The sequence below is a fragment of the Adiantum capillus-veneris genome, chromosome 26, assembly GCF_014529385.1.
Source record: "Adiantum capillus-veneris isolate H3 chromosome 26, ASM1452938v2, whole genome shotgun sequence".
NCBI lineage: Eukaryota > Viridiplantae > Streptophyta > Polypodiopsida > Polypodiales > Pteridaceae > Adiantum > Adiantum capillus-veneris.
The window spans coordinates 129,468,974-129,486,704 of record NC_140956.1 but is presented as its reverse complement, the minus strand read 5'-3'; the positions used below and the strand labels follow the sequence as shown (position 1 = coordinate 129,486,704).

The 17,731-nt window shown below is 39.3% G+C and overlaps 1 protein-coding gene across 1 annotated transcript in view; it reads left to right on the top strand.

Moving 5' to 3' along the window:
• LOC147424199 (uncharacterized) overlaps positions 1–17,731 on the top strand; it is a 113,873-nt gene that overhangs the window by 88,294 nt on the left and 7,848 nt on the right. The window contains exon 2 of the mRNA XM_086501165.1: positions 1,069–1,171. Within this exon, the coding sequence (XP_086357291.1) occupies positions 1,069–1,171 (103 nt within the window). The remainder of the gene's footprint in view (positions 1–1,068; positions 1,172–17,731) is intronic.

Genomic DNA, 17,731 nt, shown 5'->3' with positions numbered 1-17,731 from the left:
CTTCAAGGATTCTTGGAATTGAGCTCTGTTGGTTCGGCCATCAAGGCTTGATGAACGGCTCAAGCGGGTGGTCAGTGTTGTGCGTTGTCTGCATGATGTTTTAAGTGAAATGAAGTAAAGAAATGGTGTCTAGTTTATGTGAAAGCTATGCATCGAGTCTTTTATGACATGTTCTGTTTTGGCACTGCCGTTACGGCAGGGTCTATTTGGAAGAAATTTCAAACCATGGCCATAGGGGGTTTAGCCAATGAGAATCGGGCATTTCAAGACCATTTTTAAATGTGGAGGACATGTATGCACTTTCTATTTTTCTTGGTGGTCGAGCATGTAGAAAGTGCTGGACAGTTTGTCTTTTTCGTTGTTTAATATCTTTTTGCAGAATGCAATCGTTGTCTCATCGTATTCTATCAGAATCAACAACAAGCTTTGAGCGAGTAACTTTGTATTTCAGAGTTGTATATCGCAAACTGTGAGTTTTCGCCCTTCCTCTCTACTTTGTGCATGCAGGCTTTGTAAAAATATAGGATTGGAGAGGCTGTTGATGCAGAGGTGGGCTTGTCAATATTCTTCTTCCTCTTCATCTCCCCCTTTTCCTTTGTTTAGTATATTTCTCTCTTCTCTTCTCCTCTGTCTCTCCCTCAAACGTCCATATTACCCACCAACTTCCGGTGTATTTAGTCTTGTATAACTGCTATTTAATAATGGGCTCTGCTATGGGCGCTATTGCTGCAATTGCTTGTAGCTATAAGTTGTTTGCCATTTTGCTCTACTAGGAGGTGTTGTCATAGCCTCTAAGGGATAGTTTTGTCCCTGCATTGAGGGCTGCTCTACAACGTGCTTGTAGATGCACATGAAGGAGGTGAAGGTTCGTACTTTCACTCAAATATTTTTGCAAGTAGCATGCTTAGTTCTACCAGTCCTTAGTTTTCTGTGACATATTTCATGTGACACATTTGTAATCGTATAGCGTGTTTCTCTTCTCAAATTTCCTGTTGGATTTTCATATTTATACGAGTGCATGGGGTGTTGTCAACGAGTTTAGGTTGTTTTGTTGAATCTCTTTTGCAGAACGGAAGCATGCTTGTATCTCGTGGCATTTTGTAAGAATTATCAGCAAAGCCATGATCGAGAAAGTTCTCATATCAGATTTTTATATTTGCAAACGTGAGAGGTAATGTCCTTTGCCATGCTGAAGTACTTCTGTGGGGATATTTATGTTCTTGTGTGTTTCTTAGCACTTGAAATTTTTTTTAAGTGGTATTTTTGGTTTCTTGATTTGATGTTAATTCTATTCACAATTGTTTACTATCTACGGAGAGATTAAGGTTCGTGAAAAGGATGTTGATGATTGCAGACCCTTTTCAGCTGGTTTTTTCAAGCATAAGTCTTTGAAAAATAGTCTAATTGTCACACTTGTTGAACGTGGAGGTATGTACAAAGTATTGACTATATGTACATACTTTCATAGCTTTTTGTACGTTGACTACCTGGTGTTTCCGAAAAATCATTGAAATGGTTTTTTACTATTAATGCTGGCTGGACCAGGACATTAATAAGTGGCTGATGGTTGGTGCCTTAGTCGCATGTGTATAATTACGCGGTGCAGTTGTCCAGAGATTTATAGCAATTCCTAATTTGTATTGAATGCTTGAGCTTTTTTACTTCCTTGGCTGTAAATATTCTATAGACATGTAGTAGTGTTAGTGTGTATACACGCTTCACCAGGGGCACTTTTCTCCCACTGGGTTTTTCCCCCTGGACATCCGGTGTGAAAGGACACCTTATCTCTTAGGGTTTCATATAAGCTTTGTAGCTCTGAGTTTATATACACTATTATTCTAATACAGAGAGAGAGACTACAAAGATCTCGTACGCAAGCTCTATGTCTTCTCCTTCTCCATCTTCTTCCTACTCTGAGTTGTTGTATTCCTTCTGTTACCTGTTTCATCATCTTCAACAATTGGTATCAGAGCAAGGTGATTTCCAGAGCCTCTACTTGCGTTTTCGCGTCCGCGCGCGCAATCGTAGTTTTCAGGCAGTTTTCGGAAAATTTGCTCGTGGGAGCATCCTCGACGTTCCGGGAGTATTCTAAACAGGTGACCTACGGTTTTACCTCCCTTTCGAAGCCACTCGAGCCCTCAGAATTTTGTTCTGAGCAGCGTAGCAGAAGTTACTTTTCGGAGGCGTTTAGATCAAGAGGGTGTGCTTTTTTACAGATTTTCTTCAGGTAAACAGTTCTTTTGGGAAGCAGCTTGTCTTAGCTTTGTGCTGAGATTTTGTGTAGAGTTTTGCTTGCATTGGAGAGGAGATTTTTGAATCTCTTGGAGGTTCTTTTGCTCTCTTGTGTGCATCCACAGTATGGCTCAATCTACGGAGAAAGAGATTTTTGGTGCGTTTACATCCGAAGACAAATTGGATGGTACCAACTATTCTCTTTGGTCTTTTATGGCAAAAAATGTTTTGGTTGGTAAAGGATTGTGGGATCATGTATCTGGAGATGAAGTTCGTCCAGGTAGCATTGCACATGCCACGCCTGGTCGTGGTGCGGCTGTTGGTGCAGGACCCTCACAAGTCACTCCAGAGCAAAAGAGATGGGATACTAAAGATGCACATGCTATGGCTGTGATTGCCTTAACCATAAAGAGGACAATCACACCACATATCAGATCTTGCAGAACTTCTGGGGATGCTTGGAACACTCTGCAAGCTATGTTTGGAGGAAGAAATGCTGCCAGAATAGAGTTTTTGAAGAAACAACTTGACAAAATACAGATGGAAGAAGGTGACGATATTGTCGAGCATCTTACAAAAATCAGGGATCTTAAAGAGCAATTGCTTAGCATTGATGAACTGATTCCAGAGAAGGACTTGGTTTCCAAAACACTCAATTCACTACCACCATCTTATCTGACTTTTCAGACTTCTTTGACTCTGTCTTTGCGAGCTAATCCTGAGCTTCTTCATTTTGAAGAGTTAGTGGCTTTGCTATTGCAGGACGATCAATCACGTAAGAACAAGTCTTTATAGGTGGATGGTATGGATCATGCTCTTCTTGTACAGAACAAAAACAAGGGTAAAGAGAGTGCTCATTACTCCAAGTCTGGTGCAGGACAGTCTTCAGAGAAATCTAAAGGTGATTCCGACAAGTCCAAGAAGAAAGGTAAATGTCACTACTGCAAGAAACCTGGTCACTACATTAGTGAGTGTAAAAGCGAATTGCTAAAGAAAAGAAGAAAGAGTCAAGTTTGGTTGTTTCAGCTTCTGATGATTCTTCTACAACTAAAGAAGAGTCTGCAAACTTTGTGCAGGATTCTTATGCTTTCGTAGTATGTTCAGATTTTTCTGCTTACAGTGTTGACAAGACACAAATGATTTGGTACTTTGATAGTGGTGCATCCAGGCATATTACTTCAAGGAAGGATTTGTTTTGTTCATTGGATGCATCTCTCACAGGAAAGAAGGTGACATGTGCAAATAATGCTTCTTATCCAATCAAAGGCGTTGGTAAGATTTTGATTACCATTTCAGATGGTTCAGATTTATGCTTGCCAGATGTCTTATATGTTCCAGGGATCAAGAAGAATTTGTTGTCTGTATCCTCTCTTGCAAAAAATGGTCTTCGGGTCATTTTTGAGGATGACAGATGTGTTGTACGAGATCGAGAGAATGGTTATTCTCTTATCACTACAGGTACGCTGGAAAATGGACTATTTGTGCTAGATCGTTATGAAAAGCAGATTCAGGTATGTATTGCAGAAACAAAGACTCAGGCCATGCATGATGCTGAGTTGTGGCATGCTAGATTCGGGCATGTTAGTTATGGCAGTTTGATGACTTTACAATGTCATAATATGGTGCATGATTTGTCTTTATTGGAGATGCCACCAAGACATGTATGTGAAGGTTGCGTTCTTGGAAAGATGCACAGATTTGCATTTTCGCAGGATGGTTCAGTGAGAGAGACACGAAAGTTGCAGCTTGTACACAGTGATGTATGTGGTCCTATGAGGACGCCATCTATAGGAAACAGCCTTTATTTTGTGACCTTCATTGATGACTTTTCCAGGTTTTGTTGGGTGTATCCACTCAAAGAAAAGTCATACGTGTTTGCAGTTTTTCAACATTATGTTGCCATGGTTGAAAATGAAACAGGTTGCAAAGTACAGACTCTTCGTACCGATCGAGGAGGTGAATACATGTCAGGTGCATTTAAGGATTTTTTGGGAAAGAAAGGCATTAAACACCAATGCACTATGCCATACACACCACAACAGAATGGTGTTGCAGAAAGGAAGAACGGGTCTTTAATGGAGACGGCTAGATGTATGCTCAAGGCTAAGAGTTTGCCTCATAAGCTATGGATGGAGGCAGTTGCTTGTGCAGCACATGTTTTGAACAGGTGTCCTACTCGTGCCTTGAAGACCATTACTCCATATGAAGCTTGGTATGACAGAAAACCTTCAGTCAGTTATCTTTGTGTTTTTGGTTGTCTTGCTTATGCTCGCATCCCTCAGCAGTTACGTGGGAAGCTTGATGATAAGGCCATCAAATGTATATTTGTGGGGTACAGTAGTGGAAGTAAAGGTTATAGACTTTACAATCCTGCTACAAACAAGATTTTTGAACGTCGTGATGTAATTTTTGCAGAAACTACTGCTCAACCTATGGTTGCTTTTGATGTACCTCATATGCAGACACATGATGTATTTGAAGGTTTGCTTCCTTCTTTTGTGGAGAATCAAGAATCACAACAGGTTGATAATCTTGATCAATCTTTTGATCAGCATGTGACACCTCATGATGTAGAGGAAATTGTGCGTGAAGAGCAAGAAGTTCTCAGGGAAGAAAGAACCTTGCCTAAATGGGTTCAAAAAACTTTGCAGGATAGCAAGTTGGATGCACCGTTGCCACGAAAAACACCTGCTGGTACTACTTTTGGCAGAGATCAAGTAGATTTGGCTTGCTTTAGCACTCTTTGTGATGCAGATGAGACTGATTCATTTGAACAAGCTTTAGAGTGTGTTCAGTGGAAAGATGCTATGCAGCAAGTAATTGATTCTATTCATAAGAATCATACATGGGATCTAGTGGACTTGCCTACAGGTAAAAAGCCTATTGGTACAAAGTGGGTTTTTAAGGTAAAAAGGAAACAAGATGGTACTGTTGATAGGTACAAAGCAAGGCTTGTGGCAAAAGGCTATGCGCAACAGAAAGGCATATATTATGATGAAACCTTTGCTCCTACTTCTCGTGCGTCCACAGTTAGATCACTAGTTGCAATTGCTGCTCATCATGGTTGGAAAGTGCATCAGTTGGATATCAAAACTGCTTTTTTGAATGGTGATTTGCAGGCAGAAATTTATGTAAGTCAACCATGTGGTTTTGTTGTAAAAGGTCAAGAGCAAAAGGTATGTAGATTGCGTAAAGCTTTGTATGGTCTCAAACAGGCTCCAAGAGCATGGTATGAGAAGATACATACTGATTTGATTGGCCAGGGATTTCAGAATAGTCCAACAGAAAGTACTTTGTATGTCAAAAAGAGAGATGGAGTTCTCATTATGCTAACACTTTATGTGGATGATATTCTTCTTACAGGCAATAATGCAAATGAAATTGAAGCGTTTAAAGATGCTTTGAGAAAAACCTTTGAGATGTCTGATCTTGGTTTGCTACATTATTACTTGGGTATTCAGTTTGTGCAATCAGAGGATGGCATATACATGTTGCAGGCAAAATATTTGCATAAAATTTTGGACAAGTTTGGTATGCAAATTGTAAGCCAATCTCTACACCCGTAGAAACTGGATCAAAGTTGAGCATGCATGATGTTGGAGAACCTTTTGATGTACATACTTATGCAGCAGCCGTTGGTTGCTTGATATATTTGGCAGGCAACACTCATCCAGACATTCAATTTGGGGTTTCACAAGCAAGCAGATTTATGCACAGCCCAGGTATGCATCATTGGCAGGCTGTGAAGCGCATACTTCGTTACCTTTCAGGTACCCCTAATCTTGCCATGTTCTTTCCAAGGGGGGATATGTATGGAAAGCACAGTTCTATGCAGCTTCTTGGTTACAGCGATTCAGATTGGGCTGGTGATTTTGACACACGACATTCCACAAGTGGCAATTGTTTTTTCTTGGGAAATGCATGTATATCTTGGCTAAGCAAGAAGCAACCCACAGTGGCTACATCAACTTGTGAAGCTGAGTACATGGTAGCTTTCACGACAACAGTTGATTGTGAATGGATACGCAGGTTATTGGCAGATCTTTGTGAGTGTCAACAGGCACCCACTACCATTTTCACTGACAGTCAGAGTGCTATGGAACTTGCAAGGAATCCAGTATTTCATGCAAGAACAAAGCACATAGAGGTTCACTACCACTATGTCAGGGAAAGGCTACATGCAGGGGAGATCACACTAACTTACTGTCCTACACAGGATAACATTGCAGATCTATTTACGAAGGCGTTATCACGAGAAAAGTTTGAAGCTTTCCGAAAAGCTTTGGTCTTACTCTCATACACATGATGATCTGCTACCTTGTACGGATTAACACTATCACTACAGGGGGGATTTGTAGACATGTAGTAGTGTTAGTGTGTATACGCGCTTCACCAGGGGCACTTTTCTCCCACTGGGTTTTTCCCCCTGGACATCCGGTGTGAAAGGACACCTTATCTCTTAGGGTTTCATATAAGCTTTGTAGCTCTGAGTTTATATACACTATTATTCTAATACAGAGAGAGAGACTACAGAGATCTCGTACGCAAGCTCTGTGTCTTCTCCTTCTCCATCTTCTTCCTACTGTGAGTTGTTGTCTTCCTTCTGTTTCCTGTTTCATCATCTTCAACATATTCTTCAAGAAGGCACCTTAATCACATCTTCAGAATATACCAGAATCTTATTGTCAACGTAGATGTTCGTCACGTTCTCGTAAGACATATTGCACAATGCTGGTCTATCCTTTGACAAAAAAATAGATGACCTATGCATTCCCTATGCAGAGATTTAAGGTCAAGATATTTACATAGAAAACTTTCAAGGCCTTGGCTCTGAGTATCTCTCTTCTTCAATTTTTACGACATTACACCAAAGAACCTCAGTCAAAACTGGAACAACCAAAAATCTTGCAACTTGTAAGCAATGATGTCCAAGAAATATTGTCAAGTAAGTTGCGCATTGTTTGTATCAAATCTTTTGTCTCTCTTTGACATCCTATGCGGTTTAGGAGATTAATCATAAAGCTGAATAGTTCAAAAATTAGGAAAGACCCTGTGGCCTTCACTCATATTGTCAAGACAATCTATATCTGGCTTCAACATGCCAGCATGCGTACAAGAAGAAATCACACCAATAAAATTGGTATCAATAGACTGCAACCCACGCTTTTGCATCACCTCCACGTATTCTTTAGTCAAGACAAACTTGTTATCATGAGATAGACTTCATATTGTTGATGCCCATGAAACAATTTCGAGTGACTTGGCATTCCATCTAGCACCCTTTGTGCCTCACTTGAGCTACCAAGCTTCCCATAAATATCAACAAGAGTGTTTCCTATAGTTGTATCTGAGTCTAGTTCGGCTCTTATGATTTGATCATGAATCATTCTTCTCCAAAGCAAGCTTCTTATGGCATCACATGTTTTTTGATAGCTTAAAAATACAACCTTATTTGGTTTTATGCATTTTTTTCCATTTGCTCAAAGAGTGCCAAGGCAGAAGTATTGTGCCCATCCACAATATATGCCATAAGCATCGCTTTCCATAAAATAATATCTCTGTCTTTCAAGCCATCAAATACTTTTTCAATCCCGTCTAAACTCTTGCATTTGGCATATATATGTATTATAGAGTCTTCTAGAACTACATCTAGAGTTATTCTAGAACAAATGATTTGATCTCATATTTTCCTATCATTGTCAATGTATGGGAAAAAACACAAGCCTTTTAGGCTGCTGTATACCCGAAAAAACACAACTCCAAGAGGCTGAAAACGCAGCCGAGGAGAGTAACGATGTTTTAGTGGCTTGTTGCCCATCGAGTTGTTGCAATAGGGAGTTGGTTGGTTCATAGTGGTCACACTGTCATTTGTATTTCTTGTGATCATCCACCACTTGGCACACAAAGACATTGTCTGTGGAATTGGCCCATGGCGTAGTAGGTTTGGCTACGGATTCTCAAACTGATGCCTTCACTTTCGTCAACTACACAATTCACTTGGGAAGCTACTGCTTGGTCCATTCTCATGGATCCAGCGCTTAGATGAGATGATCTCAGTCAGCATTATGATTGCGATCCATGATGGTTGGTCTACATTGGTAGCTTGAGACTTTGATATATTTGGATTGGAGAGCTTGCTGCTTCTGTATCTTTGAGTCTCTACCCGTCCAGTAGAGACTATATAGGATATCTAGATAGAGGTCATTCATTCACTCAGAGGTCAGTATTAGTGCTTTCTAAGTGAATATGGCGACCATAACCTTTGTTTACCTTAGATCAGGGGACCTCAAGATGGCACTATCAGCCACCTACATTGCTGTTTCCTCCTCGTATCTCATGATACTCATTTTTGTGCGCATGTAGCTTATTTTGGGCATGAGTATCAAAAGAGTTAGAAAAGAAAATCTTCTCTTTCTATCATAGGAAAATTATCTTCAAAAGGTGCTTGATAGGTTTAATATGTCTGATGCTAAGCCTTTGGGAGTTCCTCTTCCATCTTACATTAAGCTTAGCAAAAAAGATTGCCCAAATAATGACTCAGCCATACGCGCTATAAGAGATGTTCCTTATGCATCAGCTTGTGGTTCTTTGATGTTTGCCATGGTTTCTACAGGTCTAGATATTGCTTATGCAGTGGGAGTTGTAAGTAGGTATATGGAAAATCCTGGCAAGTCACATTGGGAAGCAGTGAAATGTATTTTTTGCTATTTGAAAGGCACGTTGAGTACATGTTTATGTTTTGGACAAGGCTCTATACAACTAGTAGGATTTTGTGATTCAGACAGGCAGGTGATATTGATACTTGTAAATCTACAAGTGGATACATCTTTATTTTGGCTAGTGCTGCAGTTTCATGGTGCTCTAGATTGCAAAAGATAGTTGCACTATCTACTACAGAGGCTGAATATATCTCAGCTACGGAGGCTTCTAAGGAAGCCATATGGCTTAACAGACTTGCTATAGATTTGGGATTGCAGCATCAGATACCTGTTATACATTGTGATAGTCAGAGTGCTATATATCTGGCTAAAAATGCCATGTTTCATGCATGCACAAAGCATATAGATGTGCAATATCACTTTTTCAGGCAACTGATTGAGGATGGTCTAGTCACAATGACTAAGATCAAGACAAAAGATAATCCTGCGGATATGCTTACAAAGAGTTTGTCAAAAGCTCAACATGAGCATTATTATACACTAGTCGGGGTTGGATGACATTGCATCATCCCTACTTCTACTTACAGGTCACCATACTTGGCCTTTAAATGGGAGGTTGTTGGGGTTAAAGGCCAGATGGTTCCCAGATAGCTTCCGTGTATAAAACCCTATGAATAGGCTAGTGTATAGGTGATTTTTTACATTTTTAAATTTTTTTTTTTTTGGCCATTTTATTGGCCGGCCACCATGTGAATGGGTTAAAATTCCCAAAACTTTAAAAAAATCAACATAAGCAAAAAACGAGCTGGTAGAGTGAGATTAAGCCAGCGAAACCTATCTCTCTCTCTCTCTCTCTCTCTCTCTCTCTCTCTCTCTCTCTCTCTCTCTCTCTCTCTCTCTCTCTCTCTGCTCTCCTACAACACACCTCTACACATTTTCTCCTTCGTGCACTTCAAGCTTTGCTCAATCTGCTACACACATGATTCACTTCCTTCCTCACTCTCTGTGAGATCTACGATCTTTGTGGCCATCGCGAGCTTCTGCTTCCCAGGAACAACAACATGAGATGGCACAGATAGTAAAACATGTTATCCAATGGAGTGTATTATTAGCATGCAAGGAAGGTCGCTTGCAGTATTTCAAGAGGAGGCATGTCACCAGGAGGTGCTTTCAATGTTGCCTTTTTCTAATCACTTACTATAAGATTTTCTTCATTTTATGTTTTGCTCGTTTTTTCTAGAACTCTTGAAAAGGTGCAAATGTACATTGCATGGCTAGTGTGAAATGGCTCAGGCTCATAGCATCTTTTGCTGCTACAAGTCTTGGGTAGTCAGCCACGGGCTGGTTAGGCCACATTGCATTGTATTTTGATAGGTGAGGAAGAGCATACGCACCAAAATGGAATTTGGGCCACGCGGCAAGTCACTCACAACTTTATATGTTGGAAGGGGTTAGGAATTAACCCAAGGACCATAGTGGACACATGGCACCATATGGTGCACTTGCTTAATGCAAGCAGCGGGTAGCTTGAAGGTTGTGATCACCATCATCATCATCATTTGTAGTTAAAAAGACAATAGCTGCAAATGCAACACAAAAACAATGAAGATGTTTGGTGCAAAGAAACATGAGAAAAGCAATATGCTCAATGATCCTGAGAAGTTAGCACCAAGGAAGATAGCATGTGGGTCTCGAGAGTGTGGATGTGTGTCCAAAGAGAGAGAGAGAGAGAGAGAGAGAGAGAGAGAGAGAGAGAGAGAGAGAGAGAGAGAGAGAGAGAGAGAGAGAGAGAGAGAGAGAGAGAGAGAGAGAGAGAGAGAGAGAGAGAGAGAGAGAGAGAGAGAAAAGTACAAAAGTCAATTAGAAAAGAGAGAAGATACAAGCATGTAAGAAGTGTAAGGAGGTGATTTAGAAGGTGTAGGATATGGAAGAAAGAGAGGTTAGAGAGAGACTCACAGTCACACAAGGACTCCCCTCTTAATGCTCCTTGGACCATCCTATGTTTGCAATTCCCACTATCATTTTGGCCGCAAAAGGTCATACCACCACCCTAGAAAGGTGGGCCATTTCGGATGGTTGGTGTAGATTTTCAATGAAATAATATTTGTGCCATTTTAGATCAATCCTTTTCAAATGAATTATGCTGCTTTTGTTTTTTTAAAGAAAAATGATAAATTAGATCAAAGTAAAAAATTACACGTTTCCTAGGGAAATGGACAACGCAAATCCAATAGAAGACGGTTAGATAATTGAGGGGGGGCCCTAGGGCGAGAGCATAAGCTTAGATACTCATAAATCATTACTAATCTTTGAGGAGAATAGAGCTTAAAAAAAACAGTCCTCCACTTTTGCCACCTAATGACTTTTGGACCTCCTTTACATCTTTGACAACAGCCTCTTTCAATACTTGAAGAGATTCCTTCACAATGTTTATGCTCAGGGGAGCATAATTGGAAGTAAAAGGCCTTCCAAAGACTGCTTTGTTCCTCTCAACCCAAATATATGCACTCCTCAGACATTCCAAGTAGAAATATCTTTCATGACGCATTCATCCAGAAGCAGTTCTCTCTAGGACACTGGTGCCTGATTAGGTCTATAGGCTAGTTGTAGCTCCTTCAAACACTTTTGATTACACTTGAAAGTCAAAAACAAATGTTGTAAAGTTTCTTCTTCCCTACGAGATCTACCACGGAGACCACTGCTTAGTCCTAGCTTCTTGGCCTTTGCATCTATCCAAATACTATTGTAGGAGCAACCATAACAAAGTACTTTGTTTAACTGAACGTGGGAAGGCCGAGATGCACTTGAATCTATATGACCATTGATTAGCTTATTAATAAATCTTCCATCTACTCTTTAGTTTAGCCAAAAGCTTCTTATCAAAGGGTTTGATGCTATTATTTTGCTTGTAGATGTGGTGACAAAGTTTGTGCAAGGAAATCACCCTATCCCTTAGGCATGCTTGTATGGAGTTCTTCATAACAGCTAGTCTAGACAGTACCAGATCAACACACCCTAATGACACTCTCTATGTCCTTAAGATCTCTTCTTTAGTTAGCCAATGGTCATCTTTAAACACATCCTTCTAGCACCTCTTGATGCTTGGTCTGAAGCATGAGTGAGCTTTTCTTGATAGAGGTGACCTCATACCATGTACAAGGTAGCCAAAACATATAGAATCAAAAAGGAAAAAGTGAAAACATTGTGTTGAGTTTTTTGGAGGAGTCCAATTAGCTTTTGCCTTGAACCAAGCTTTCCAAAACTTTGGATATAACAACAAACCCTTTAAGGGAATTTTAGCTAGCGTAGCATAGATTTCCCTAGAGTTCAAGTCTTTCGAGGCCTTGTAGAATATAACAATAGACCCTTTAAGGGAAATTTTAGCTAGTGAAGCATAGATTTCTCTAGAGTTCAGGTCTTTCGAGGCCTTGTATTCCTTTAAGGAGAAGCTTTTAATGTTTCTCTTGATTAATAGTGCCTATATTTTTTTTGATGAAGGTGATTGCCATATTCAATTGGCAACAAGTTTGGTAGAGATGTGCTCAATATTAAGAACACCCAAGCCTCCATTCTCCTTTCTCATGCAACAAGTCTGCTAAGCTACTTTTGGTATCTTATTTAGGTCATCATTACCTTGCTAGAAGACTCATTTTTTCTTTTGAGCTTCTGAAGGCATCTAACAAGACAAAAAAAAGATTAGAGAAGACAACAAGTATTAATTAAGAACAAATACTTTTGAGGATGTTAGTAGCACGCTAACTCGGATAACATTTTTGGAGCTTTCATTGTAAAAACACTTAATATTTTGATGAATCGGGAATGTTGTAACTCCTACTTTCCAGATAAACAGTGTAATTAATGAGCCAGGGCTACAAGCTTCCAGATTGTATCAACCCGTTTTTAGTTAGAGCTCCCAGATTATTAGTTTTGACCAGAAAAACCTTGGCTAAGGTATAAAAGCCAATTTTTGTAAGTATTTTAGAAGTTTTTGGATAATAGAAACACAACGTGAGCTCACGACGCTCACCTCTCTCCTTTTCGTGCTTCCTACTCCCTTTACGGTTGTCACATTGCAGTGCCGTCTGTTGCGTTGCAACCGTAGGTAAGAGCTCTACGCATTGACGTAAGCATTTCATGGTAATCCGTAGCTTTTGGCATCGCCGACCCGCGGCCTAATTTCATTATAAGTAGGAATTTAAGCTTCAAAATCATAAACAAGTATAGGCGGGGTATTGGGGCATCATTGCTAAGCATTTAGATGCATTCTGGGTCGAAAATGACTAGGGCAAAAACTCACTACTGTTAATAATAGTGATTTTTTCACTTGACCTAAAGTGATATTTGAGACTATAAGCATGTGTGTTTAGGTCTTATAAACATGTCTTAGAAGTTTTGTAACGTTTGGATGTCGTTTGATGCTGCAACGGTTGTGATTTGTTTGCCGATGAGCGACTAGTTTTTGGTGATTTTTGTCATTTGAGTGTAGCTTGATATAGATGTGAGTTGTTTGTTGTTTTCCAAGAGATTGACAACCTCTTGTAGTCTTTATGCACTAGTTGAGTCAGCTTCATCCCATGGATTGACAATTATATTCGTGGTTCTCGCTATGTCTGAAATAAGATGGGAGTGAGGTTAGACACCCGTCCCACATTTAGCGCCACTGTTGGGGATCGAAGAGACCTAAACTAGGAAAAAACACGAGCGTCTCGTGAAGTTATCCTTTAACTTCCTATAGGTTTACCTAGAGTCAAAACTTTCTTTTTAAAACAACATAGGTTAAGATTGTCGTCATTTGTTGTGTAGAGGTAGATTGGAAGTAGGTTGTACTTGCTAAGTACCTTTTAGGACTATAGGATTAGATTATGATTTTGAGAATGATTGATGGACGAGACAAGTCTTAAGATCAAGGCTAGAAAACCATAAAAAACAAGAAAACGAGTGTTTGTGGACACTTTCCACAACCCCATTGCAGTTGAACCTAAGAGTAGGGTAAGTAGAATCCGAGGTGGGATCTCAAAACATTGCTCTATCCAAAAGAATCAATTGTGAGTTTTTTGTGTGAAGTTACAGAATTTCAGGTCTACGGCTAGAAATAGCACCAGAAGACTCTCCACCATTGTATCGGATTGGAGATTATGCTTTAAAAGTTGTATAAACCATTGGGTAAGCTTAAGGACGCATTTGAGGTAAAATTTCAAGAGTTTGCAAAAACCCATATTATTTACTTTCTCTTGACATTTTAGGCCAAATTAAGTTTTGACTTTATTCAGAGGCTTAAAATAGTTCGTAAAAAGACTGTCCACTGAAAAAGTTGAAAAAAGTGCTTATTTTAGGCCAAAAGTAAATAATCGCGATTATTTACTTTCAACTCAAAAGTGACCAAGTTTGATACTAGAGACTTTATGTATGTGTTCAAACATATTTTGTAAAGGCCCATAGAATTTGGATCATCAAACTGACCAAAAACTTGGTAAAAATTAAAATTTGTACTCATTGTCAAGAACTTGAGTGTAAATTGGAAAAATTTTGTTCAAACTCAGTGAAACTTGACTCATAGGCTTATATTGAAGTGTTAAACAAGTGTACATGCTCAATTGACCAAAAAGATGCAAAAATTTGTCAGAAGTAAATAATCACGATTATTTACTTTTGTCTCATTTTTTAACTTTTTTGACCAACCTAGCATACCACTAGTTTTAGCATGATATATTAAGCCCACAAATCAAATTTGGTGAGAATTGGATCATTGGAGTGAAAATTGTGGCCAAATTTATAAAGTGAGTCTGCAGACACAAAATTGTTGACCATTTGAACATGGATTATCCAAACTTGATGAAACTTGGCTAGGGAGCTTAATTTGATCTTCTTAAACATTCTGTGTCAACATTGTGGCAAAAACTTGCATAAAAATAGTAGAAGTAAATAATCGTGATCATTACTTCTGATACATAGAGACACCATTTTGAACTTTTGAGCTTGTACCGTGTTAGACCAACATAATACAAGGCCATCGGTCAATTTTGGTTTCAATCGGATCCAAATTGGTACATATTCAGCCGGTTTCCAGGTTGCAAGTTAGTCCTTTAGCTTTTTGCAAAAGTAAAATCTGAAAGTCTCAATTGCTGACTCATTAAACTCAATTTGAATTGATACACATAGACCATTCACAATAGTTAGCAAAAATTGTATAGTCTTTGTGAAAGAATAGCTAACTTGATTAAAACTAATATAGGAATCAGGTTGCAAACAAGGAATTGAAAGCTTGACAGAAGTTGCAATCAAGTCAAGTGGAAGAAGTTGACAACAAGTCAATGCGACGGGAAGTACTCTATCCAGGTCTTCGCAAGTCTATATGAACCTTAGATCTGGTCGTATATTAGCAAACCAATGCATATTTGGAGAGACCGCTAGTAGAGTATCCACCGAAGAGAGTGTGAATCAAGGTGATCATTTGGACACTATCTTTGAAGAAGTCTCACTCACTTTCTCAGAATCAACATCTAAAATGTCTTCCTATTTGACTCATTCAGAAACCGGAACGACAATGCATTATAAGCACATACTCACCTTTTATAAGACTAATCGCCATGGAGCTCAGGTTTACCTAGATCCTAAGAAGAGTATGCTATTCGCATTGATGACCATGACATAGAGTTTGAAGAGGAAATCATGGCAAACAAACAAGGAAAAATGTACATGGATAAAAATGAAACTCAATATTTACAAGTTGAAAACCCTATGTGATAAATACCATAATTCCAGATATGGCAACAAAAGAAGGACCACCGACTTTAGAATTCGAGGGATACAACCAAGTTGATCTGAAGCCTTTGAAACGGCTTAGCACAGATAATCCTAGGATCGGAGTCTATTGTTGGGAGGATAGAAACGTCAAAGATCTTCTACGGACTTCTCATGCCAAATCAAGACAGTTAACACCCATGAAGATCATCTATATCTTCAAAATCAAAGACAAGGGTTCAACATATCTACCAACATACCTATTTAGGGATTGTTATAACAATAACTTTGTTATGATGAGTCTTGAAGAGGTGGAACAAACCAAATATCAAGGGTACTCCATAAGGGATTGGATATTGGGCCAAGGACCAGAAACTATTCCAAGAGATGAACTCCGTGAGAGATCTTTTGAGAGCAATGTTAAAAAACCAAAAAATACCTCATCACGAAGAAAAACAGGTGACACTAAAGCCAATCGAGGACTACATGAGTCACTATTTCCAATAGATTGGTTTGAAGGACTCGGAATGGGACCAACTGCCAGGAGACCTCGAGCTGAACCAAATAGACGTGTCAGATCAACTGACTTTTAAAAATGGGTCAGAAAATACAGTGGATCTGGGGATCCATATGACCACTTAGCAAGCTTTAAACAAGTGCTAAGAGCAGAACGTATATTTGATTTCCATACTCAATTTGAGGGATTTGGAATGACATTAGAAAAAAAAGCACTGACATGGTTACAAAACATTCCACCAAGGTCAATTATGGAATTAAATACATTAGCTCAAGGATTTGTAGTTGCATGTTCCAAAATGGGGATCAAACATAATACGGTAGCTCAAATCTATAGCTTCAAACAAAAACAAGTTGAGTATGTTAGGGATTGTGCAACTAGAATGAAATAATACATTGTAAGATGCCCAAAACTAGAAATACCTGCAAAGGAAAAGTTAGTATCATTATTTCTAGAGGGACTGCTAAACAAAGACCTTCATGCTATATTGTAAAGCAACAAACATATGACCCTACAAGAGTGTGTGTCAGATGCTATTGACTTAGGAGACAATTGTGATATTTTTAATGAAGAAGATGTGCCTAAGGATAATCAAAGTGAGAAAACAGCATCCACCAAACTAGCACAAGTGGGAATGGCTACTGCAGCCCCGCTTATAGCCATAGAAGACATGCTCAAAAGGATGAATGAAATGATGAATAACATGCAAAAAGCACCTATGAGGGGACCAAGGCAAGGGATACCTCAACAGAGACAACCAAGCAGAAATGGTATGCAATCGAGGGTAAATGGACCAACCATGAGACCAATGAGTGCTATTACCAACCAAAGTATGATGGGAATGTTCAATACGTGCCTATGAGGCCACCAACACAACCCATGTACAGATATCAGTCTAATATGGCCCAACAAAAAGACCACCGATGGGTATGGAAAGGCCTCAACGTGTGTTGGGTCAACAACTTCCATATCCTAAACATAATGCAGTACCTGTAAAGTACATGCATTCAAAGAAAGTCATAGATAAATAAGCACTAGTGCTTGTTACACCCTATGCTGAGCCTAGTCCATCTACCATAATGGTAGAAGGAGATTGGTATAATTCACATCCACCACCAATGGAAGAACCTATGACTTATACTACACCAGAACTTGCATCGATGTACTATGTAGCTAATCAAGGTGTTAGAGCTCCGATGGTAAGCCCCATGATTAAGCCAAGAACTGAGAATTGTCATAACTGTCGTGCAGATGATCATTGAAAAAATGAATTCCCAGAGCCTAATAAGAACATTAAGCCAGTTGAAGCTTTTTATATACAATGTTGCAAAAAGGAAGGACACTTCCCTGAAGATTGTCCAAAAAATCCTTTAAACAACGACAAAACAGTAGTAAACATAGTCCAAGTGTTACCTAGTAGCTCATCAGAAAGTGAACCTATTGTTCCAATCAAGGTAATCACCAAAGCCCAGGCTAAGAAAAAGAAACATAACTCCTCTCCTCATTCGGAGAATACTAAAATTTCCTCTCAAAAGACCAAGAGAAGTAGAAGCAAAAGGCATGAGGTGAGAAAACAGAAACA